This window comes from Aythya marila (assembly GCF_965140915.1).
Source record: "Aythya marila genome assembly, chromosome: 2".
NCBI lineage: Eukaryota > Metazoa > Chordata > Aves > Anseriformes > Anatidae > Aythya > Aythya marila.
This window is the reverse complement of record NC_139043.1, coordinates 150,452,832-150,480,481: the sequence shown is the minus strand read 5'-3', so window position 1 is coordinate 150,480,481 and position 27,650 is coordinate 150,452,832. Positions and strand designations below refer to the sequence as shown.

At 37.1% G+C, this 27,650-nt stretch overlaps 1 protein-coding gene across 4 annotated transcripts in view; it reads right to left on the bottom strand.

Annotated features, from left to right (window-relative positions):
* The window catches only part of KHDRBS3 (KH RNA binding domain containing, signal transduction associated 3), a 92,649-nt gene that overhangs the window by 48,630 nt on the left and 16,369 nt on the right, over nt 1–27,650 (bottom strand). For all 4 annotated transcript variants that reach the window (XR_014317022.1, XM_082754692.1, XM_082754693.1 and 1 more), the window contains exons 2-4: nt 17,713–17,831; nt 7,585–7,701; nt 4,067–4,213 (exon numbers count right to left, since the gene is read on the bottom strand). Coding sequence is in view for 3 of the 4 variants with exons in the window: in XM_082754692.1 (XP_082610818.1) it covers nt 4,067–4,213; nt 7,585–7,701; nt 17,713–17,831 (383 nt within the window). In the remaining variant the exon portion in view is untranslated. The remainder of the gene's footprint in view (nt 1–4,066; nt 4,214–7,584; nt 7,702–17,712; nt 17,832–27,650) is intronic.

Sequence of the window (27,650 nt, the reverse complement as noted above, 5' to 3'; positions counted from 1 at the left end):
CATCCCTTTTCTACACTTGGACACGGAAACCCCTCAGACTGCACTCCTCCCCTTTAGAGTTTAGGCAGAGGCAATGGTCAAATGCATTTCAGTCAAATGCTGCTGGTGAACTTGAAACAAGCAAAGGTTCTCTCATTTTACAGACATTATCCATCTCGTCTTTCTTGACAACATTCTCTGAACATGGAGTATGTCTCCAGGTGCAGGACTTGGCACTTTGTTAAACTCCATGAGATTCTTGACTGCCCACCTCTCGAGCATGTCCAAGTCCCTCTGGATGGCAGCAGAGCCCTCTGGTGAATCGGTCACTACTCCCACTGCACACAGGATTGGGTGATGGAAGGCAGCAGGGCAAGGCTGAGGGGAAAGTATCTAGCTTTTTGTCCATCTGACAGAATGAATTCTGGGATGGATTAATGCCAAGCACAACATCCACCAATCTAGCAGTCAGTGTCTTGCCAGAATAAACAGACTACCTAATCTAAAGGAGAATATAACAAGCCAGGTAAGAATCAAGGCAACTTGATAAGCACAGCCAAAAAAAAAAAAATGTATCAGAAGCTTTTATGTCTTGCTTTCAGTTATACACTGCTGCAGCTGCTGACCTTCAAGTAAGGGTGAGTAAGGGTGTTTGTTTGTGGATCCTGAAAGATTAGAGAAGCCTGTAGCATTTTTGCTTTACTCAGCTACAAGGATATTTTGTATTTTGCACTCTAGCATCAAATGCGATTGTATATTCAGCCTGGTTTGGGAAGCGAAAAACTTCCACAATGTTCATGAGTCAGGATCAACACCTAGTGTTAGAAGGCATAGTTAGCTTGTACTGTAAAAAACACAAATTAAGGTCAGGTACTGAGAGCAGGACTTCTTGCTTCAAAGAAAACTGATAGTTTGCTAAGAAAGCCACAGCAGATCTTCCAGGAAATAAAATCAAATTGCATTGGCTGCACTTAACCCAATATTATTTCTAGGAGGATACAAAGCCAGTCCTTATTGCTTCATGGAGTTACTGCCGCAAGGAAGGGGCAGAAAAGATTACAGCACTTAGAAGCATTGTGATAAGATTACATTTGAAAAGCCAAAGGGAAATTAAGACAGTGTTGACTTGATCTCATATTTCAGGAGAGATTATGCAGTTCAGCTCAGTACAATAAAGGCAGCAATCAAAAGAGTAGGAAAAGTGTCTAACCAATAAATGGAATTGCTCATTATCAGACTAATTCTGCTGGCTTAATAGCAGTACAGTAATAACTAGATTTTGATAAGCATATTTATTACAACATTAAGTGAACTGAGCTCAATGAAGAAATAAGATCATGTGGACACCAGACATACATCCTGATTTTCAGTGAATGTAAAATGCATTTGTCAAATTGCGTGCATTTTTATCTAAAAACAGATGTTTGCTCACTAGAGTAGACAATACAACTCCCTTATCTCATACTGAAAATATATTTAAGGCTTCACACAATCATGAATCATGTAAATACAGTAACCAACATGACAGTCCAGCATTCCTACAAGTTCTGCTGGGTGTCCCTACATAATCAGTTCAGACATCTGAACAGTGGTATGTTGATTTACCTCTCATATACATCAATAAAAGTTATTTTTAACTTGTTCACAATTTTATGATGTAATGCTTGATTTACCATTAAAAGATAAATCACATTCACAGAATGGTTGAGATTTGAAGGGAACTCTGGAGGTCACCTGGTCCAACTCCCCGGCTCAAGCATGGACACCTACAGCTGGTTGTCCAAGACAATGTGCAGATGGCTTTTGACTATCTCCAAGACAGACTCTACAACCTCTGGGCAACTTATTTCAGTGCTCCATCACACATACAGTAAATAAGTTCTTCCTGATGTTCAGACAGATCCTCATGTGCTCCAGTTTGTGCCCATTGACTCTTTTTCTGAACATTGAGCACCACTGAAAAGAGCCTGGCTCTGTTCTCTTTGTACCTTCCCTCCAGGTATATATGGACATTGATAAGATTCCCCCAATCTTCTTCTGCTTCTGGAAACTCAGTACATTCCTTTGGACTTGAACTGTCTTAAAACACACAGATTTTATACTATATTTTGCATCAGGATATAGTCCTGAATAAAACTCCTGATTATCACTGCTTGCCATGCATTAGTTCATGTTATAAAATATCCAGCATTTCATCTAGCTGGAGTCTGGAAATTTTATACAGAAGGGCACTGTAAGAAACAGCATCAAAACCTTTATTGAAATATAAAATGATCACATCATCTGGTTTCCCTCATCCAACCTGGTTAATCTTGCCATAAAAAGAAATTCCCTTCATGAACATGTTGGCTGTGACCAGTGTCCTCATTGTCCTTCAGTTGTTTCTCAGTAACTCCCACAATCTTCTCCATAATTTTACCAGGCACTGAGACAAGGCTGACAGACTAGTAGTTAGCAAGGTATTCTTTCTTGCCCTTCTTGAAAATGTGGCCAACATTTACCCACTTCCAGTTGACTAGGAACTCTCCCAATTTGTAGAATCATAAAGGTTGGAAAAGACCTCCAAGATTATCTGGTCCAACCATGACCCTGCTACCAGTGTCACACACTAAATGTCCCTAAGAACCTAAAAACCACATCCAACCTTTTCTTTAACAGCCCCAGGGACAGTGACTCCACCACCTCCCTGGGCTACCTGTTCCAATGCCCAACCACTCTGAAATGTCTTATTCCAACCTAAACCTCCCCTGGCACACACAACTTGAGGCCCTTCCATCTAGTCCCATCACTAGGTATCTGTGAGAAGAGGCTAACCCCCAGCTCCCCACAGCTTTCTTTTGCTGTAGAGAGCAGTAAAGTCTCCCCTGAGCCTCTTCTCCAGACTAAACAGCCTCAGTTCCCTCAGCCACTCTTAAGCTCTGTATTCCCAAGAATGTTGAAAAATTTAGAGAGGTCTTATGACATCAGCCAGCTCTTTGAGTACACCGGGATGAATTGGGCTCCACAAACTTCCAACAGATCCCACACAATTTCAGAGTTGGCTGGGTGTTTGTTCCTCCAACTCAGGGCACGTTTTTGTAAGAAACCAGTTTTCATTCAGGAAGAATCAAGTGAGAACAAACAGCCAAGGAGCACACAGTCAACCTGACTCACTTGGGGACTTCCAGTTTCATGGATCTAGACTAGTGCAATATAAAACTCCCAAAATATATATACATGCTAGTGTTGTCAGGTCATCAGCACCAACTGCTTCACCCTGGAATAGAAATTGCAGCTGTACTCCTAAAAAGCTGTAGCAGCCATACAGCTGATACACACACCAACTGGTTCTTACACCTATACCAACTTACTCAACATCTGTGCTACTGTCACTCAGAGGTATACACCTTAGCAAAGTTCCCTTACTGAAGTTTCCCACATTTCCAGATCTGATACTAATCAAGAACACTACTTGTATAACATTATCAGCACCTTATAAAAAGAAACCAAAAATCATTATACCTTGAGCATGTTTTGCTTTCTGCATTTGCTCATTTAATAACCAATACAACATTCACCGTGGAACTAATACAGTTAGGACCTCTGCACACAGTTAACACTACCTCAAGTGCCCAAGCTTTGTTTTGTAAAGACTTCCATATTAACACTTTTATAATTTGAGCTTAAATATTTTGTACATGACCAGTTAACAAGAATAACATAGCTCTTATTATCATGACATGAGACTTCATCCAGACAGTTACGCATTCATATAGTAGCTGCATTATCAGAAGGAAAAGACTTATACACACCACTCTTTTGAAGGTTTTTCAAGATAAAGCAAATGAAGCAAGATGTCCTGACCAATATCATACAGTAAGTTGATTTTAGAGACTAAAGAACAGTCTGGAGAAAACAGTTCTAACTCCAGTGACCTTTCTATTTAAAAATATCACAGTATACATGAATTAAAAATGATTTTTCTTGCAAGTATCAAAATATTAGGATAAGGACTTTAATGAACAATAAGATCAAACACGATGAATTAATTGTTCTGCAAAACTGCTACTTGGATCAAAGTCTAATAAAGGAACAAAAAAATACTAACAGGGATGAGAAACTTCTTGATTTCTTCCAATGCATGTCCCATTCTGGCATACGCTTCTGCTGGTGGAGCAAAAACTTCAATTAAAACATGCAGGTCATCATTTAGGTGGAAGTATTTTGCCTCTCCACTTTTTCTCAATTCTTCCTCCTGGGAGAATAGAAAATAGTTGGAGTTCTATTATGTTTAAAATGAGAAGGTAGGAAAACAAGTGTTAAAATTCCTTTGGAGACATTTGCATTTACTGTTTGCTCATGTTTAGATGTCAACTAAAAATACAAAATTATATTTTCCTGACATGTTTCAAACAATAACATCTGCTAAAATATCAGAATATTATCAGTTTACTTAACACCATGCCTAGTAATACACAGAATAGGCTTCAGCACTTTCTATCCACATACAGGAATGGCAATACAAGGGAGAAAAACTTTTCCCCCCATGTTCAACAGTTTCACACAGAAGAGATTACAGAGAAACAAATAACATGAACTTTAAAGTTTATTAAAAGGTCTTTAGAAACAGGTTTGTTCCAATATTCCATAAGAGCAAGTTTTTTTCACCAGTATTTCCATCTTTGTTTCACAGCAATCCTCAAATATTTTTCATTTTCTCACTGAGATAGTGATGGGTGCATTCCAAGAGAATAAACAAGAAGCTTTGCCAACAAGTTGAAGGAGGTGATTCTCCCCTCCTCTTTACTCCACTCCCATGAGACACCACCTGGAGTACTTTATCCAGCTCTGGGACCCCCACCATATGACAGACATGGACTTGTTACAGCAGGTCCAGGAGGGCCATAAAGATTATCAGAGGGCTGGAACACCTCTCCTATGAAGACAGGAGACAGTTGGGGTTGTTCAGCCTAGAGAAGAAAATGTTTTGGCAAGTACTCATTGCAGCCTTTCAGTACATAAAGATTGAGACACCTGGGCCTAAATAGGGCCCTGATTAGGGCCTCAATTGATAGGACAATGAGTGATATTCTAAACTACAACAGGGTTATGTTGTCTATTATGTGCCTATTCTCAAGTTAGAATAGACACAAGAAAGAAATATTTCACTCAAAGTGGTGAGGCACTGACACAGGTTGCCCAGAGAAGCTGTGGATGCTCCATCCCTGGAGGTGCTCAAGGCCAAGCTGGATGGGGCTTTGGGCAACCTGGTCTGGTGGGGTGTCCCTGCCTATTGCAGGGATACCCTGCTTCTAGCCCAAACCATCTTCTCTAGACCACTGCTTTGAACATTACTGTATTTGAGCATAGCAATGATGAAATTGCAAATGCTTGTTTTGGCACCTGGATTACTAAACAGAAAAAGCAGTATAGTCTGTTTACCTACTGTTCTCCTATAGGAGAAAATAGTTTCTCTCCATATTCAAGATCGAAGTATTATATCAAACAGGGCAAGAGTGATGGACTTCAATTTGGTATTTGACAAATAATGAAGTTTCAACTAGATTTTCTAAGGAATGCATAAAGTAGTCACATCTGAGAACTTGCCAGCCTTTCTGACCAGTAACTTGACACCAAATAATACACTGAAGAGAAGCCCAGAATTGAAGACTGCTATTCCTTCTTATACAAAGAGAACTATATAGTTAATATTCTCTCATTTGCTTGTTCTTTGGACAAGTTTTAATATAGCAGTTCCAAAGTACTAACCCAGAACGTATTAAGATCAAGGCAAACAAAATTAAATCATCTGTTAGCAAAAGATGGTTGAAACAATTAGCACAGATAATCCAAACAAAGCTAGAAAAAAAAATAATGTCTTAAGGTTTCTTTTCTATTAAGTTCTACATATGGAGTCTCCAGCTGGCTGAGCAGTGCCTCCAAAGAACTAGAGACGGATGCAACCTGTTTTAGGTTATTAGCAACAGGATACCTTTATGGCACCAGTACCTTCTACATATTCCACAGGTTTGAGTACCGGAAGTAGTAACTGGTAGTAATTAATGGTCTGATTTAGTTCTGAACGATGCTTTCATGCTTTATAAGAACTACCCCAAATAAACAATCTGTTCTACCTATATTATTCTAGAATGTCTACATCCCTTATCCTTTGTAAAAGCCCTATCAGACCTACAATTGTATCAACCTTACTCAAATATTAATTGCATTAAAATTATCTGCGAACAGCTCTCCAACCTGTAACAAAATTTACTAGCCACTTCATTTAAAAAATTTTAGTTCAGCACATTTGGCTAGCATCTCAACTAGGAAAAAGTCAAATAAAGATATGAACAATTACTTCATTACCAAAAAGAAACATGAAAAGTTCAAATGATTCAAATAGAAACCTTTAAGACTCCTCCAGGCTTGTGGATTTGAAGTTAGGATATGAACTTTTCAACTTAAGCTTTTGCTTTTAATATGAAGAAAACCTTTCTACTGCAGAGCTATTAGAAAAACTCAGGGGGTGGAGGGCTTTCTATTCCATGACACGCATTTTGATATAAAAGCATGTATGGTAACAGAATAATGTCAGTTCAACACATTCCACAAAAACTGAAAAGTTCACCATATGTCATTTAAAGTAGTATTTGGAGCCTTTATTTGTAAAGATGTTTTAGTAGGAATTTTAAGTACACTTTTCTTTATTCTCTAGTCAAACTAGCATATTGTCTTCAAGTTACTAGCAACATAGGTTTTTTTTTTCACTACTACTGTGCTCTAAAATTACTTGCATTTTCTATACTGTAGATTAAAACATAACAGCTCCCATTCCAAATAAACCCTTTTTCATATTTTCAAGCCTTTACTAAACGATAATAAATTTTTATAAGTTTATTTTTATAATTGTATTAAATAAAAGCTATTAAGGTTTTCAAGAAGGAATTAAGATTAGTTCTTAATTTAGTTGCACAGAAAAATCGAGTCTTTTATGGACTCTAATCAAATTCAACAAATACTCTATAAATCACATAACATTTACTTTGCTTATGGAGAGATGTACTAAAAATTATGTCAATTTAAGGAAATTCATTCCAATGAAAACCACAACTGGCCATTTGCTTAAGCCACATAAATCATCCTCAGTCAGGGTTGATTTTTTTCACTTGTAATTAATCTCCTTTCATCAGCTGTTTTCTTCTTTGTCTATAAAACTAAATGTTATTAAATGTCAAGTTTAAATGTTACAAGCTATTTTCTGTGAAAATCTTTGACTATCTGTAAATCACTTCCTTTCAAAGGTGAAAGCACTTGGGCATTATTCATTATAAGTAGCATAGGACTGACCTAGTGACAGGCCACTGATAATGCCACAGTTGCTTCCCAAGGGACTCTAGTTTGGGGACCAAGAGTACACCTTACGGTAGCCTCAGAATACTGGTCATGAGAATAGACTCCTCACAGAAAACAGACTCCAACTGAATCTAATGAGTACAAGCATAACCTATGTTTATTTGCTCTCAGACTTTTTCTTTTGTTCTTGGAGAAGTAAACACTCTAAACTTTTTCCAAATGTTAAAGATTCAGGAATTTTAATCACTTTCCAGTAACATATTCAGGTCTTACCTTTGTTTTGTCTCTCATAGAACCTTTTCCCAAAATAGACATTTTTGTCAGTGTTTCTTCCTGCAAGCGCTTTAGAGAATTGCCACGTGGACCCAAAAGCTTTCCCACAAAGTTGAACTGTAAGAAAACAGACATTAAACCCATTGGATTTCTAAGCACAGAAACAAGCAAAATGGAGTACACTTGGATAAAGTTCTTTTTTGTTTTAGGTGCAACTATTAAATTATGACAGTCAAATACAAATGTGTTGGACAAGTTAATAGCAAGTTAGTGACTCTACCAGATGCCAACAGAAACCTAGAAATATCTGAACTCAAAGAACTTTGAAACAGCATAAAAAAGTGTCACATTCAATGCTGAACAGATGTGCTCAGTCAAACTGTGATTCAGTTTTTCAACAGTTGTTATCAGGTACATAACCATAAAAACAAAACTGGCAGCTATTTCTCACAGATGCAGTAGCAACCAACCACAGCTTTGAAGACAAAAAAAAAAATCTGAATTGCCTTATGCTGCCATTAAGATTTATGAAGTAATACAGCAACCCATACAATATACCCTACACTAAAATACAGAAACAGGGAATTAAAACCAGAAAATGTAAACATATAAATCTTTTCCCAAACCAAAATTAACATTCTTAAGACCTTCTCAATTGCTTTTCAACCCCTATTATCACTGAAGTTTACCAAAACCATCTGGGGTTCATAACCACAGCGTTACTGTTAAGGTAACTAGGGAGAAAAAAGTGGTGTGCAACAAAAATACAGGAAGAAAATTACTTGAGGAAAGTCTAAACACATCCATTTATGGAAGACAAAATTCAGGCCACCACAAATACATGATGCTCCTTCAGCCAAGAAGGTGCTCCATAGGGGAAATAAGCTAAAGAACATAACTACAAAACCCTACCCGAGACAGGGAAAATAACAAAAGTAATGTTCCTGTTGTCATTTAAAGACAAAATTGAGCTCAAAGGAGCGCACAGGGGCAAGAAATCTCCACAAAGCATTTTCCCAGTCACATACTGGGAGAAGAGCTGTGTGAATTCAATAGTCCAATTTTGTATATCATTGTACTACCTTTTGGAAGGTATACAAAATTTGAAGGATAATTAGAAAAAACATTAAGATTCATTTGAAGTATACAGGCTTCTATTTAAGTTTGGGGGGGGGGGGGGGGGGATCAAAAAGCACCAATAAATATAAGCCGCATATTGAAATTTGTATGGAATGTTATCACTTCTTAAAAGTAATAATTGATTCAATTCAGAATAATAAGTTTATGAAATAAAATACTATTCAGGTGTACTTACTATCACCAATAAGACTTCGTAAAACCAAGATATTCAAACTGTTGTAATCTAAAGTGACCCACTCATCGTGAAAAGAACAGTTTTAGCAATCGGTAAATTGCTAAAATGGCTACAGAGAAAATACATTTAAACTATTTGTTTTTCTGGTTTCATTTATGCAACAGTTGACTCTTCCTCTAGTACTACATCATTAGAGTGCCACAATGAGCTCATTTGATCTCCTTATCCCCCTAGATGAATTTGATAACACTTGACAATGGGGAAGTAGAAGCTCTAACAAACTCCTTTGTTGCTACAATGGAAGTGCTGATGGAAAAAAAAAAGAGCCCAGCTGTGGTCCTCCTGCAATGAAGAAAGTCTACAGCTCCAGTTAACCCACTTCAATTTGAGACAAAAGAAACTCAAGCATTAAAAAAAGCTTATTAAAAATGAAAACGTAATTCTCCTCCCCTTTAGAACCTGTGAGCTTGATTCCTGAGTTAGAAACAGGATACAGTTGAATGAATGGCCATGGATGACTAGTCCACACCAGCTATTGTATTTAAGGCCTTTCATTAACTAGTATTTCCTGAAGCTGTCTGTTCAAATTTCAATAAATCCTCAGGTGATACCTTTAACTCCATTTTATTAGACATATTACATTGCTTTTGTCCTTACAGGTCTTAACATGCTATCAAAGAAAAAGTGTTAGAAATTGGTTGCCCAAAATGGGGGAAATTTCCATTGCTGACAGTATTCAGGACTCAGGTGTCACCTAATTTACAGTCAGGAGGTCATCAGAAGGTTGTACTACACGTTTTCCAGAGGTCCTCTACTACAGACCTACACCTTCACAATTACAAAGGTGTTCCTGCAATGAAAGCATTTAAACTAGTTGAAATAATCTGTAACAAATACTGAACTTCCGAAAGTGAATATAAGACCTTGTCAATGACCTCTATAAAGGATCATTGCTTATGAATAGGGACTATGGCTAAACTTAAATGGAAACCTTCATGTAATGGAATACTGTCAGCTTTTTACTATTTCAGGTTACTTATGTTTTCTGAATTAACAAGACTATTTTAATGCAAACAAGTACTATATTCATTTCTAAATGAGGTTTTCCATTTAGAGTAGAGCATGCTAAAATTATTTCTCAATGTTCAATACCTACAGTCTGATATAGACTTAAACTTATTTTAGTAAGTTCAGGTTTTTTGAGTGAAATTCCATGTGAATATTTATCACAATCTAGCAGTAGGCAAGCATGTATTTTAACTACACAGTGTATAAGGCTGAACATCACATCACTGAAACAAACTACTTGACCATTAAAAAATAAAAAAATGCAACTTAGATGGAAGAGCACACTTGCAACAACAAAAATGGGTTCTATTTTTGCATGTAATTTTCAGAAAAAGCAACTAGCTGGCTTCGGAGCTCAGAGAAGAGTTGTGATCCAAAGCAGATTTGTTTACTCAGCTGTTTAAAACCAAATAGTTTTATTCTGTTTAAAACCAAGTACTGTGTAAATATATCTAAAGCTTGACCCACAAAACTAATACCAAATGTTTTTGCATTTTTTTCTGCAAATACAAGAAAACATCTAGTGCTGATGCTAGATATGGTAGCTATTCAAGTAGCTGCACAGTTGACATGTTCTAGACAACACATTTAATGAACATGAAAATGTATTATCTATATCCTGAGATCCACTGAACTATTCTTTCCTGTGCACCCATGCTACAAATATTAGATTTGACAACTCTGAAGCATGAGAAATCTGCACTGCAAGTCTGAAATTTTGCTGATTTGAAGGTACAGTACATCTAGATACAGCTTAAAATGAGGATTGTGACCAGAGGTTACTAGAAATGGCTTACTACATACTTCTAAAGACTTTGTTCACATGTAAGAAAGTTAGAAATCGACTGATATTTCAGATTCTGTAAAACCCATGTGATATTGAATGAAGCTTTTCAGTAGAGAAAATTTACTTTGAACGAATACTGGATGTTGTTTGAACTACTGGCTTATCTCCCTTTTATATTAAATGTGAAACATCTGATCAGCAAAAGCTTAGTTTTAAATATTTCACCAAGATATAGAAACAAATCAAAAAGAATCAGTAAATTGCTTTCACTATTTATACAGGGTATTATCTCAAGTAGTGAAGAAGTAGGAGTCAAACCTAAGTCAAACCCCACGCAGACAAGTTTTCATTACAAAGTTAATAAATCCAGCCTAGCTGCTGGTGAACCAGAAGCAAGTACATCTGGCAGATCTAAATTCTTGTAGAAGTTAGCTCATGTACAAGTTTCATGGCTGCTTCCCATGCTTCACATTCCTAAAGTTTATTTGCCCTTCTGAACCTAGAAAAAAAACAAGTACAGGCCCAGTATTGAACTCAAGATTATAAACTCTGAATTAGGCATTGAATAGTAACAAAAGGGTATTGGTGCAGGTCTGGGCAAGTCAGATTGGATCAGTCACTTATCAGCTCTAGCTCAAAATCAGAAATGCCAGGCTCCTCTCTTTACTTGCTCCCCTGTACAGCATGATCATATCTGAATTGCACTCAAATAGCCCAAATTGTACTCAAGTCCACTAGCTTCAGCTTAATGCTGTATTAAAGCAGTCACACTGCTTTCCAGCCCAGGCCAGTCTGGAAGCTATTACCTGCAAATAATTCTCTTCAGCTACCTGAAGTAGGAACAAGTGCCAGGTATGAGTGATATTCTGTAGCATTAAAACAAGGGCTGTCTATACATTAAAACAGCTTGCAATATCCTAGATAAGAATCAAGATCTTATTATGGATATATTATATACATAAAATTGAAGATGAACATCATCATGAAGTTGTTTTGGGACTGCTCTCAAGGCTGTGCCAGATATGGTACCTACAGAAACAAGATTATAGCAAAAGAATTAAACTATTTTTAGTAAAAATGTTATCAAGATACAGAGTAACAGACTTGGAAGGGATTGGAAAAAACACTAGAAATTGTTACTTCAGCTACTGTTTAAGCCAAAGGTATTCATAAATCCTCGTTTTAATAAAGCATTTTTGCAGATATAGTACAACAGAGATTATGGACATTACTGCTTAACACCCATTTCCTTCAGAATCCTCACATCAAAATATGCCTTTAACAGTTATCTAGAGATTTATTTCCTTACCAAAGCACTGCTTAAATCTGTTTTCTGAAAACAGTTCTGGAAAAAACACTGCTACAAAGGAATTATACAAATGAGACATCCTTTTTGTGAACATTTAATCTACTGTATGAATTTCAGCAAAAAAAGAATTAATGCCAATGCTACTTCATGTTTAAATGTATATATTACAGGAGGAAGGATATAATAAAAAGTAATCCTTGTTTATCCCCACCAAGACAAGTCTACTGAGAACGGTTCATCCAGCTTAAAATACTTAGTGAAAATACAAATGCTTGACCAAATGCTGTGCTGTAAAGCTCTAGCCAGCCAATGTCAAAGCTGTAGAAAGCTTTCTTGATATATTAGTTTTCTGCAACGGTTCCTCTGTGATAGATTTACTAGAAAAAAATAAAAATATTTAAATTAACATTCAGGGCACTTGCCCTTAGAATGACCTGAAACTGGAAAAACTTCAAAAACTTTTCTTACTCACTTCAAGAGAATAAGGTTCCTATAGGAATGGAACTATTTCATGCATTTACACCAGCACAGAGTGCTGTCTCCTTCACACAGCTCTCAGAACAGTAATAGGCTTCTAAACACCTATTTGACATTAAACTTGGTCAATTACTATAAAGTTATTCAAAAATTCTCTGGTATTAAACCTAACACTTGTTCCTTCATATCACTTGTGATTATATACTCATGTCATTTCTCATTCCTACTGTAGGAAATCCTTAGAACCCAGCTGTCGTGAAAGTTTGTTTTTAACTAGTCATGTAATTAATATTTTAATCTTTCCATGACTATGTAAAACTGCAAATATTTTAAAATGACATTTGCATGTGTAATGTATGTATTTTAACTTTAAATGTTGAGCTAAGGGATTAATGCACACCTGCACATTAATTTTGAGAATATGTATTTAGAGTATCACTTCAGTGAAACAGTATGGACCACTTCTTACTAATTCTGACATCTGCTCAATACTTAATTATAGCTTTGTAAGCAATTTTTAGAATAGTAGCCTATGAAATGGAAGAAATTCTCCATCTTGATCAATCTCATTGAAAACCATCTTTCCACTTATCCTTGGAAGCTATTTCACCAAATTCTGAACACTTCAGTTCACTAAACTGCCAAAACAAAATCAGATTTGAGAAAAACTGCTTCAGTGAATATTCATCAAGCTTGTGGGAGGAAAGATAGCACTTGCCTCATATGTACGTATGTAAGCTATGAAACACCTTTCAACTCTTGGCATTTCATAGCAGTATTAGGATAGATTTAGAGTCCCTTCACTCTCAAACAGCCACATCATGACCTTCTATTGCCAGCCCACTTTAGTCCTACCTTAAAGTTTGTGCAAGTTTAAAGATGGATTTTTCAAGCATGAAATGCAACAGAAGTACAGGTTTAAGGATTGCATTTTCACACTTGACCTGGAGTCAAAGATATTCATCTGATCAAATAGTAAGGTATATTAAGTCACCCTAAACTCCAATGCCTAACCTGACAAGATCTCGCTCCACCAACTCCAAGTTAAACATCCAGCATCCATGTGGAAATCCTACAAAAAGGTGAAAACCTGGAAATGAGTCCTACCTGAGGAAGTTGTTCCTTTTCCAATTAGAGGAAAAGTTAGGATTGTATGCAACCTAATCCTTGCTTGTAATCCTAGTCCAGTTAGAACAGGACTGCAGACCGCATTATCAAAACATTCAAGCCTCAACTAAATGCTTCAGATTAGTTTCTTATCTTAGCAATTCAATAGCTAGACCAACCTGAACAACTCCTGACATGATTGCATACAATCAGATTTTGAAAATACTTGACTGGACCTGCAACCAACAAGGAGTTTCCACAAGGCTTTGTCTCACCAAGTAACACTATCATTAAAACATACTTGTCCTGTTTTTCAGCATGTACAGGAGTTCAAATGAAGATCATTTGAATGCACAACCAACTGGAGCTGAAACTGAACCTAGGACTATTTTGCTTTATGAAATAGTTTGTTATCTTCTCTCACATTCTATTAAACAAAAAAAAATCTTAGGCCAACTACCTGTAGCATGAACATTAAAGCTAACTTCTATCATGACTGAGCAAGACAAAGTCATGGCTAAATAATACACGCATAGTACCATAGAAAGCAACCAAGAGCTGTCAGGTAGAAGGCAAATTTAACATCCCCAGGAATGAACACTCAACTGTTGGAGCAATAAGCAGAAGACCAGGAGCAGGGAGATTTTTTTATTTTTTTTTTTAAGGGAAAGCAATAACATCCAGACAGAAAAAGAGATGACTTCTGAACCTGAGGTCCAGATTCTTTTCAAAGATACAAACCAGCTGCTCCAAACTTTAGTTGAATAACCTTCTACTGCAGTTAACCTGTCACCATGCAGGTATGTCAGAGGAAGAGGTTCAGTATGCACAGGACCCAGCCTTGATCCTGCAAGAATGCATCTAAGAGGGCAGGGAATACAAGCAGGCATTGCTGTGACAGCTTTGTCAGATCAGAGCTAGAACTGACTGACTTATTTTGGGGTTTGTATGATTTATTCAAGGAGTCAGAGGTGGAGAGGTCTTAAAGAGGGAAAGCACAGTGAAATACTTAAAGCAAATTCAGGTAACCCTGTGCAATGTTTCGTAAGGTATCTGAAGAGTGAAAAGTATGCTGGTGTATGCTGGTGGGCTGCTTTGGTTCAGGGACCTCATTTACAACCAAAACTAATAATTGATACTTCATTGATCCCAATTATATCCTACAAAGCATCATGACTTGCCAGAGAACCACTGGCAAACATTAATAGCTTCTGCTATCAAAATCGCTTCCATTTGTAGCTTCATTTTTAGATATTTCACCTTAAGGATTTGAGAACTTTAATAACCTGCTTTTCTGATCCTATTTAAGCTGAAAAACCCGCATCATTTACTTGGGGAGACAGTGCTCTATTTGCAAAGCTGAAGAAAGCCTCACTTTTGTCACTTTCTGGATACTTACATTTTCCAAATTCAACCCAAACTGGCACCGCAGTGCTTAATGGATTTATCAATTATTGTAGTAACTTTGTCAGCTCTAAACACCAGATTCTCTGTTCACTAACACTGAAAAGGCTACACCTGAAAGACTGAACGAATCCTTGTCTGGGAACTTGTATGGTAACTGTCAACTTTAGTGATGACTGCTAACATAGAGAAAGAAAGGAAAAATTGCTAGGAGAATGGCTCCAAATTCAATATTCACATGCAGAAGAGCTTTTTACACAGCTGTCATCCATATTTAAGTCTTACATTCCAGGCTTCTGAAGCATTTATCACTAACACAGATCAGCAGAAAGGAGAAAATTACTCACAAGTGAGAATCAACTTTTAACCATTTTTGTGAGGAGCTATCAACTTCTTCAAATGACATTTGCATGAGTTCTAACAACTCTTGCAGGAAAAATGATCCAGCAAACAACATATGCACAGGAAAGCATGACCCAGAGGCATAAACCTTTTATGTGAAGCATCATTTCAGGTTTTTATATAAGCACCCCATAATGTCTTCTTAAATTCTGCAGAATCTGAATATTATAAATACAGCTCACCAAGGTGACTGGAATAATTTCATATGTACCCTGACAGACTTGATAAAACATTCCTCACTTGCGCCCTTCTCTGAACATATGAACAGAACTAGAATTAGTATCTAGAGCAAACATTAGGATGCAAGACTGCTACCCTGTGTATAGGCATTCAAATCTTGTCACTTGCTGCAGGCTACAGTACACCAAGATAAGGCTCTCAGTTTGCCAAGTTGAAGCTACATCACCTTGTACAAAACATTTAAACTTCTTAGAGCTCCAAAATAAAACAAGCCTGGTTCTAGTAAACAAGACAACACTTAACTGCAGCAACTGCTTGTTGTTTGGGTCCCCTCCAGAGAAGTTCAAGAGGGCCTGTCACAATTTTGAACTGATGCTCACCTCCTAAACTACTCCTATCCAGTGAGAAATCCCAATGCCTTTTGACTATGTTTGGTCTGTGATGAGTAAGCTTGACAAAAATATCATATAATAAAATGGAAAATTTTGAGAGAAAATGAATGCCTCCATACCAATTAGGAAATAAAAATATTCTTAAACCAGAAAATACTTAGTTTTATTCACTCCGGTAGAAGAGATTTGTGCGAGCGGAGATACCAATGTTCTTCTTTCTGTGGAAAAATTACTAGTGGAGACAGGAACTCACATAGGAAGTCTGTTCTGCACTGTAGTTGTACTCTGCCACCTAGATCCTGGTCTTCTAAACAAGGACATACAGGATTACAAAGCTCTGTGTTCAGACATAAATAAAGGTTTCTTTCTATAGCACATACTGGGCTTAATTCCATCTCAGACAGCCAAACAATGTCCACAGAACACAACTACTAAACACATAGCAAAGCATCCCTCCCTTTCAAAAGTCAGCATTGGCTTTCCCACTAGCTATGCTAAACAACAATTTTAATGTTTAGATCTTTAAAGAAAGTTGACACTGAAGAAACCAAATCTTCCAAAAGATACTTTCTCCTTTTAATAACCACCTCGCTTTTTCTCCCTTCAAGCTCATCTGTCCACATATCTCAGCATTTGAAAACATCTCAATAGTTGAAGAAAAATATCCTGATTAGAAGGACTGTCCACATAAGCTTCCCCTATTTGTTACCTCCTCTTCTTTACAAGGACTGTACATGGTGTTTATAGATAAGTTTTCCCAGTCATTAAATAAAGATGACTTCTAAGGCAGAATTCCAAATAGGTACCCACATACAAAGGGTATGCAAGCACACAAGTTCATTGAAGCAGTATTTCATGAAACTTTGAACAGCAGTAAAAAAATCTCTGCAAGTTACCCAGAACAGAAAAACACTAGTAGTGCAAATAAAGCTATTTAGAAAAAAGTCTTCCAAGTGAAATGGAAGAAGGATTGAAGACATTCCTTTCCTTATGAGTAAAAACAAAGGCAGTCTGGACATTTCCAATAGGAAAAGGAAAGCTATTTAAAACAGGTGATAAACACTAACATCCTGATGATTTTGCACAACATTAGCCTTAAAATTTGGAAAGAAATACAAAACAATGAGCTTCCACAGCCTCTTGTACACTGAATACACACTTCCATGAAGCGATATTTTAAACCAGGATAACATCTGACCATAAAGAAATATTAAGAATTCATGGTGGTTAAATTTATTAATGGAATAGTCCCTGCTTCCCCTAGAACCCATTGTATAATTCAGCACCGTGGGTATACCTAGTTCAAGACTAACACTAGCTGAAAGTAAGGTATTTACACAAAGAATTCTTCTAATAGTGGATTTTAAGCTTCACTTTTGCATACAGTAAGTACATTTCAAAGGCTGATGTCAGCATCAGTTTAAATATAATTCCTTCAAGCATTTTCAGAGCAGTAGGATCCTCTTTGGTCTTTGGAACTGAAAACACGTGTTTACAACCTACTATTTTCTGTAAGACTAGCAACACTTTTCTGCTCATTTATTCCAATAAACTTTCCTACCTTACAACTTCCATAGACCACAGAACAGCACTGGTACAGACTGTTTTAAGTGGAACAGTCACTATTTTAAGATATTAGTGGAATACCTTTTATAAGCACTTAAAAAGGTATGAAAACTGAACTTACCTTAGGGAATTGTTTTACTGGAATCAAAACTTTTTGTCCCAGCTTCATATTTTTATTGATGACTACGTCAATATATTTTTCTTCTTCCTTTCCTTCCCCTTTCTGGAATTTTTCAATTTCTGTTAAAGGAAAAATGTCTGTTATTTTCTCAGTTTAATATTAAAAGCTGAAAACTGAGAATCTTTAAAGTCTATATAAATTATAAATAGTAACTTTAAAAATAATACCTTATAGTATAATATTAGTGACATAATACATAATTAATACACATTACACAGGTGAATGGAGCAAACCATGTTTCTTTTACAGTGTTTAATATTTATGTTCATATCAGCACTTTCAATTAGCATTGCAAGTGTTTTAAATGAACTTTTAACTTAATATTCAGAATATGCTTATGTATTAAAATGGATCTTAAAATGGATCAAGCAAGACACTTCCAGTCCTTTCAAGTTCAAAAACTTACAGCATAGTTTAATACTTGACTATTTTCTCCCATATAAAATATATAGAACTTTCTATAAGCTGTAAAGCACACAGTTGTATGATGGTCGTCTACTGCACACTAAGTGTCAATTCAAGCTTTTGAAATCTTAGCAATGCAATTAAAGCACCTTGGTAAAACACTAATCTCAGATTTCTAGGTATGAGCCAAGATGACAGGAATACGTTTCAGAAGGAATGCGATGAAAAGGAACTCAGGATGCATGATCATGCTCGTTCTAAAGATACTTCACATATACAAAGGATTGATTCTTGATTCTAGTTCCTGCCAATATTGACTCTCCATTGTGCTAATGAAAAATTGATCATTTCATTTCACAGGTGGTAGAATAAAAGGGGCATACAAATACTAAAGAAGTGTTGCTTGAGGTCTTACTAGATTGGAGTCCAGCTAGTCAGAGGTTCAAATCTGTTAAACACAGGGCATAGAAAAACCCAATGTCAGAAGTACTATGGAAGTTCTTCTATGGGCATTTAGCATTTGTCCTCCACAGCCATCTTCAACTATACCTTTAAACTCTTAGCAAAAGTAAGCAACCTTGTATTCTACTTCAGTACAATTTAGTGGCATTTATCACAAGCTTGGAGTTTATTTTTATTCTTTATTGCATATGAGCCTGTAACAGAAGTCTGGATTGGAAAAGACCTGCAAGATCATCAAGTCCAAGCATCAACCTGACCTGTAAAGTAACAGCACCAATTTCCCTTAGTGCCATGTCCACACCTCTTAAATGCTTCCAAGGATGGGGTCTCCGCTACTTCCCCAAGCAGCCCATTCTAATACTTAACCACCTTCTCCACAAATAAATTCCTCCTCATGTCCAACCTAAACCTACCTTGACACAACTTGAGACCATTTCTTTGCATCCTATCACTTGCCACCTAAGATACCAACACCCTCCCCCATTACAACCTCCTTCCAGGTACTTGTAGGACATGATAATGTCTCCCCTCAGCCTTTTCTCCAGGCTAATTCACCCCAGTTTTCTCAGTTGCACCTCACAGGTCTTTTCTCATTTCTTCACTAGCTCTTCTGTGCACTCAGACTAAGTTGAAGACTTCTGAAAGAACAGTCCTCCCCAGTTATGATTTTAAATCTTCTTGGCAAGTCCCTAGAAAAACTTAATCATATGCATTCTAGCAGCATAAACATTCTGGAGGATCCATATTCTGTAAAGCAGCCTTTCTTTAAAGTTACCTTTATGTTGTAGCACACACAAAAGAAAAACCTCCAAATCGCTCAGTCCACAGCCCCACAGATTGACAACAGCTGAGGAATGTATGAATGATTTTAACAGCTGAATCCCAGGAACAACTGAATTACTATGGTTTTTGTAGGTGTCACTTTATGAACTGGAGAATTATGAGCAATTAGATTGATGTTACATTAACTTCATCTGAAAATGGATTTTAAGATTAAAACATTATAAGGTATGATATTCCCACTCACAGAAAGCAGGTGACATGTTAAATCCAAATTTCTGAACTGCAAATGCAGACCTGGAGTGTAATATCAAATTAATACAAGTAAGCTACTTCTAATACCCTCTGCTTCCTGATATAACAAGGGCAATGACAAAGGTCTCATATTTCCTGGGAGACAAGATTGGATACGCAAAACAAAAAAATTGACATTGATTTTTAATAGTGTACAAGCTGCAGCACTAAATATAAATATTCAAAGCTCAAAACTACGCAGTCAAGTGTAACAGGTTCTTTAGTATATTTTGGTATAAAATGTCACTAAATGTTGCAATTGTAATAAAAATAGAACTACTCCTATGGATGAAGCGATGTAATTACAGCAAAGTTTAAGATCAGGACTAGAAGTTCTTCAGAAAAGCAGAACATAGTTTGACTCCAATCAAGATCCCAATTACTACAGCACAGTGTATTGATTTAGTTTTGAAACATATCAGTGCAGAGGAGAGTCCCAATAACCAGACTGACACAAGAACTGTTCTGTTGTGCCATACACCGTTGTACACAACAGTATATACACACTGCAACCCTACCCTGCCCACTTGAAAGTTTATTTTCACAGAGTTACAATTTCTAACATCTGTAAATGCCAAGTGAGAATTGTCAATTTATGAGTGAACCCTGGTTCAGGGACTTTCATGCAAAATGTTAAAAAGCATTACACAACTGAATGAGCTTTGTTTCAGGAACATCCAGCTCTTAGACTTGCCAAGGTTAAACTATTTAGAGAGTTAAGAGTAGGGTCCTAACAACGTCTCATGAACATTCCTCAAGTTACACCGCTGGATAATTACTTCAATACACTGTACTTGCATTTCCTAAACTTTAGCTTACATAATCATTTGATTCTGGTACTTGAAGGTTTTGTTGATGGCAACCTCAATATTATATTCACTTAATTCTGTCATATTTTGATTTACTTAATACAAAAATTTAAAAGGTCATGGAAAGTCTTGCTTGTTTCAGTGGTGACTTAACTTGAAGCAGCCAAGTCAAATTTTGAAAGAAATCCTTTCATTAGTCTGAAGATCCATCTACATACCTCAGATAGCTGTATACTTTAACCATTTTAAGAACCATTTATTTACATGAACTCCCACTGTTTAAAGCTTCTATTTGATTGAAAAAGCTACCAAGACTCATGAGACTACCAATCAACTGCTAGCAAACTAGAGCACAATTTTCCCCGAATTTGTTTCAAATCCAAATGACTTTCCTTCTGAGCAGCCATAGCTATGAGCACTGGCATAAAACTACAAAATAAGAATTTTCTATTATTCCTATGTTTATCAAACCAACTTAAGACTTCATGCACATTCGCTGAAATACTGACAAAAGTTATCTTGTGACCAAAAATCAGACTTTTTCCTCTTCATTTCATTGCACTCAAACCTAAAATGAATATGAAATATTAAGCATTAGAATTAAGCATAGATATCAAATGAGCTGTACAAATATGATTCTATCATTCACATACATCCAGTTTTAGATAATTAGGGAAAATTCTCAGATCACATAAGAAATCCAATCAGATTTTCAAGGTCAGACAAAGATTTGCTTTTTCCTAATCCTTAGATCACATTCTCTACTGCTTAGCTATATGAAGCAACAACATCTCCTAGATCACAAATAGTAAATGTACATGTGATTAAAGCTTCCCTTAATGCTAGAGATTAAAATCCCATGTTCTCAGACCAAGGATGCAGCTAATGCAATAGTCCAGGAATTTAGCTGGATGAAGAAATAACTGCAGGGATTTTTCTCCTTTACATTTAATCATAGCAGAGAGATTTAAGCAATGATTACTCCCCAGTTAATTCACCAAACAATATTGCTAGATGTATCAGATAATGACGAAGTACAATTGTTTCATGTTAATCTCAAGGTAGAATTAATCTTCCTACAGGAGAACTACAAGCCAGGATTCCAGGTCACTCTGCTAAACCAATGCAAGTACCTGCGCTTAATGCAGAATGAAGTGCTCTCTGTACTTGTCTGGTGTAAATCAATTTGTAAATCAATGCAAGATCAAATGCCAGAGTAAACAAATGTTTATTGCATTTATCCTTAATACGATGTTTACTAAACAAGATCAACAGAAATGAGAACAAGCTAAGTTTGTCTGGAAATCCTTAAGAAAATGTACTTTTTTTTAACCCTCAGATTGAGAGGTCTTAGAGGCACTAAGCCTGCATCAAAAGCAGCATGGCCAGCAGGGCAAGGGAAGGGATTGTCCCCCTCTACTCTGCTCTTGTGAGACCCCATCTGGAGCCCTGCATTCAGTCCTGGGGCCCCCAGAACATGGAAGTATTAGAGCAAGTCCAGAGAAGGACCATGAGGATGCTCAGAGGGCTGGAGCAGCTCTCTTTTGAAGATGGGCTGAGGGAGTTGGGGTTGTTCAGCCTGGAGAAGAGAATGCTCTGGGGAGACCTGACAGCAGCCTTCCATTACCTAAAGGGGGCTACGAAAGAGCTGTGGAGGGACCATTTGTCAGGAGGGTGTAGTGATAGGACAAGGACTAGTTGTCTTTAACTAAAAGAGTGGAAATTTAGTTTAGTGTTAAGAGGAAATTTTTCACACAGACAGGGTGCTGAGGTGCTGGTACAGGCTGCCCAGAGAAGCTGTGGATGCCCCATCCCTGAAGGTGTTTAAGGCCAGGCTGGGTGGAGCTTTGGGCAACCTGGGCTGGTGGGAGGTTGTACTTGCCCATTGCAGAGGAGGAGTTAGACAGCCTTTAAAGTTGCACTTCAACCCAAAACACTATGATGAATTTAAGTGATTTCATACTGATTTTCTATTTCAGATGGAAGAGTAAATAAATAACTCAAGGCTGAACTAGGACATCAAAACAATCATGACTTCATAAAACATATGGTGTTGACAGAACTACAGCAGTTTCACTGGAAATAATTTTCATATTCATTTTCAAAATGCAAATATTTTAAGAATAATATTACAAATGTTCCTAAATAAAGGGCAATGGTATAATATACTGAAGCTGTTTTGGAAGTTACTAGCAGTACAACAACAGCAATATATTTTGCTTTATTATTTTGATGGAGCTGCTAATCCTGGAAACCATTGTCAGGCACATGAAAGGCATGAAAATCATCAGTAGTCAGCATATATTCACCAAAGGGAATCCATAAGAGCCTCATAACTGCTGGTGTATGGACTGAACAGGGAAAAAAGGGGTGCATTGAGAACTGACTGAATGGCCAGGACCTTTTGGCACAAAGTCTAGTTGGAAGCCAGTAATGTTCAGCATACCTCAGGAGTCATTACTGGACACAGGTTTGTTAAACCTAGAAACAGAATGGTTTGCATTAGAAGGGAGTGTCAGATCTAGTTTAGTGATTGGTCTGGATGATAGGGCAGAGCACACCCTTAAGTTTGCTGATGACAAAACTGGGAGGAGCACCTGATACACCACAGGGTCATGCAGCTTCCAGAGTGATCTTGGAAGGCTGGAGAAATGCACTGATGGGAACCTTGTGAAATTCAATCATGAGAACTGCAAAGTCCAGCACGTAGGGACAGAGTGGTCCAGGTATCAGTACATGCTGGTGACTACCCATCCGGAAAGCAGCTCTGCAGAAAAGGACATGGGAGTCCCAGTCCAAGCTGAACATGAGCCAGGAGTGTGTCCTTGCTGCTAAGGAGGACAACGATACCCTGGGCTGCATTAGACAAATTATTGCCAGGAGCTTGAAGGAGGTACTGGGAAAGTACCATTAGATACTTCTTGAAAGAAATCTCTGCTACTGGCCAGATGAACTGATGGTATGGACATTCGGTATGCTCTCACATTAAGAGAACAGTAAAACCAATGGTACTACAAAAACACTTTTGCATACTAGATTGTGGTTTTATGATTTTATTTTTTTAATCCCCTTTAAGGAATACACCCAAGCCTTAAGAAAAGGCTAGCTTCCAAAGCAAAAAGGTAGATTCTAAGTCAGATTTAGAAAAATTTCAGAACAGTTTTTCTTTGAAGAACAAGGACAATATCTGTTCAGTTTCAAGCTTTCTACAATTATTCCAGTACAGAGCATCAGTAACCACTTCTGAACAGTCTTTGGGATTAAAGGACTACATTTATACCATATGTAAAGTTCTCCAGCATTCCATACTGTTTTTCTTATTTGTAAGATTTCCAGCAACAAAATCCACACTTGTATCTCAGGAGATTCACATTTGAAGCTCACCAATTCTGAAAATGCTGGCAGTTAAAAGTCCTGCACTAAAATGAAGCCATAGGAAGTCTGTAAAGCCAGGTGTTGATTTAATGCTCACAAGCCCTACCATGACTTATTCTGCTAAGTCCACAGTGCAGTATGGCAGGACAACAAAACCAACAATAGTTATAATTGTTTGAGGGCTTAATCTCATTGACACTGTAAAAGGATCTTGACCATGCTTCAGATTATACACCTTTTATGCTAGACAGATAAAGTAAATAAAATACTTTTTTAAAAAAATAAAACACTTAATAATCAACAATCAAGAGTTTCCTGATGTAAATAAATGCTTGGACAGATCTTTCCCACCCACACTTTTACCAAAGCAAATACTGTCTCATTTTCATGAGAAATGCAAATTAGAGAAGTAGAGTAATCAAAACTACCCTCAGAGACTTAAAAATAATGAACAAATATTTGTGGTATGGTTATATCTAGATCTAACCTGAATAGTTATAAAAGACTTGAATGAAAAATTGAATGAAACTTCTGGTGTTTAATGCAGCTGCTCTACTACTGTACCCACACATTCTTCTGCATTCATTTCAGAGAATTCCACCTAGTTTCCTCAGACATCATCTCAATACTTCAAAAACAAAAGGCATTTTTAAATACAAGTTTACCCACAACAGCATGTTCTAATTTGGAATTGATATAAAAACAAATAGTTAGCATGAACTATGTGTAAAAAATTTATTTTAACAAATGCACATTACAACAGTTGAATTCAGAATAACTGTCTTTTATATGCCACTGCCTTTGCAGAAGCAAAGGACAACAAATCTGATTTGAATTTACAATAAAATGAGTGGTTCATGCTAGAACGTCTGCAATATTCAACATACTCAAATTATGAATATCCACATTGAAGGACTTAAACCAATTTTGATATAAATTGCATTTACAGGCATCGTAAATTCAGTTTTACAGTCGGAGTACTGCTGTCTGCACTGATCTGAAAATACTTTTCAGTCACCAATATGACAAATATTTTGAATAGGCCTTTATCTTTAAGCAATTCAAAACTAATTGAACACCTTTACATCAGAAATGCCTACACTAGATTCTGTTAAGACTGATTAATACTAGCAATAGTTGAAAATACTAATGTAGGAACTGTCATAAGAGAAGTAACATCTAAGATATTAACAGATGTTCATTCAGCCTCTCAGGAAAAAAAGATGTAAACATAAGCTTCAGCCCTATATTTCCATCCTACTTCACTGAAAATTATTATTTATCTCATTGTGAATAGAGCCTTGGAACGCATGTGTATAATGAAGTGCTAAAAGTTCCCATACGATTTACCCACTGTTGACAATTTTCTTTCAGGAACGCTTGTCAATCATACATTGCAAGTTCAGTAATCCATTAGCTACAAAAACATCAGCTCATTTGTTCCATGATTTCATAAGAAATTACAAAAGTAGCTTGAATATACATGTGGGTTAAACAATACTTTGTACCCCCCACACACATTTCAAACTGGGATGCTGTACCCTACCAGGACAAAACCAATTACTCCTATGTTCCTTCCTGCTTCAAAAATGCCTAACTTTGCTTTCTAAATAATGGCAACACTGGTATTTGTTCTGTTTAGAGCAGGGGATTTGACTTTGAGGTTTTGTCAGGTATTCTGTGATCCTGTCCTCTAAGTGGATCACTAAGTAGAAGGTGTCTGAGAAGTGACCCTTGCTGTCTTATATTCATCTACTACATCCAGTAAATACATTTTTTGTTGTTGTTGTTTTTCATGTAACAGCACAGGTAGCCCACAAATAACTCCTAACAAAAGACAGAGCTCTGGAAGCCTTCTGAACTAGAGTACACTAAGAATAAAATATATGCATTAATATCAAGTGATGTTTAGGTTTAGAAGACTTCTTCATCAACCTAGTATAGTTCCCTCCAAAGGCAGCACAGGGAAACAATTATTTGCAGTAGATATAAAGCTATAACAAGTGCAGATTTCAAATGAAAATCTGTAATTTTATTTTGTAGGGGGTATCAAGCAAACAGGTCGCATAAGGCTTATGGCATAGAACAAACAAAATTGGATTAATATTCTATATTAAGAGTCCTTACAAAAAGGTGTTCCAATTCTCACATTTACATGTGTAAGGGTTACCCGATCATATTCATGCAAGATTTAACTTGTCATCTTGGTGAGTCATCAAGAGCCTACATCTTTTCTTCCTCACTTTGTACATAAAACCTTAATTGAATACACTTTTTTCCACTGATTCCTTCAGCACCATTCACAAGAAAGGAAAGTATAATCTAGGTCTCACTTGAGAAGTGGATACAACCCGCAGTTCTTAATATGCATGCATCACACTTCAAAAATATTGGCAAGTCAAAACAGTTACCATCTAGCCATAGCATATCCAGTTAATGAAGCCTAAAGCAGAGAGACAAGCACTAGCAGGTCTCATATTTAAAGTTGGAGAGGACTAACAAAGACCACTACAGTCTGCTGACAGATTCACACAAACCACATTTAATACTGGAAAAATACCTGCACTACCAAAGCATACATCTTAGTAGACTATCCTCTACCCCTATGTTTTGTGTAATTGACAATTATTCAAATGTACAACTTAACATAGCATTAAGCAAGATTTATGCAGTCATCAACAAGACAAAGTAACATTATCTTCCCCTACTTTAAGTCATTTTCAGCAATTTTAGAGCTTCGCCAGCACCCTCCATCCCAACTGACAGAAGGCTATGGTGAAACTTCACACTGGTAATATTTAATTCAGCAATATAAAGGTATCTTATTGATACTTGGTATTTAATAAAAACATTAGTTCTAATGAATTCCAGTCCATTCTATACCCCCCTCCAAAATTTATTTCCTATGGAATTCTCTGGCACATGGAAAAGGTTGAGGAACTCAACGTTTTTACTTCACTCTTTACCAGCATGTGCTGTAGCCACACCACCCACTTCACAGAACACAAAGGTAAGGCCTGGCAGAATGATGAAGCACTCATTGTGGAAGATCTGGTTTGAGACCAACCAAGGAGCCTGAATATACACAAGTACATACAACCCAATGAGATACATCCAAGGGTCTTGAAGGAACTTGCAGATGAAGTCACTCATATCTATCATATTTGAGAAGCTGTGGCAGAGGCTTGATGTCCAGGTGGAGATCAGTGAGCAGTGGTGCCCCTCAGGTGTCTATACCAGGATTATTTTTTAATATCTTTGAAGGGACATGGACAGCAGGATTGAGTACACCCTAAGCACATTTCCTGATGACACCAAGTTGTGTGGTGCAGTTGACACACTGGAGGGAAGGGATGCCATCCAGAGGGATCTGGACAAGCATGAGAGGTGGGCCTATGTGAACTTCATGAGGTTTGAGGCCAAATGCAAGGTCCTTGCACTTGGCAACACCAAACATCAGTACAGACTGTGCAAGGAGGGGGGCTGAGAGTAGTTCTGCAAAGGACTTGGAGGGTGTTAGTGGATGAAAAATTGGACGTGAGGCAACAGCATATGCCTGCAGCCCAGAAAACCAAACATATCAAACATATCATAATACACCGGGCTGCATCAGAAGTGTAGTTATGAAGTCAAGGTATGTGTTTGTCCTGCTCTGCTGTTGTGAGACCCCATCTGCATTCAGTTCTAGGGCCTCCAGCACAGGAAGGACATGGAACTATCAGAGCAAAGTTGAAGAGGGCTCAAGCACCTCTC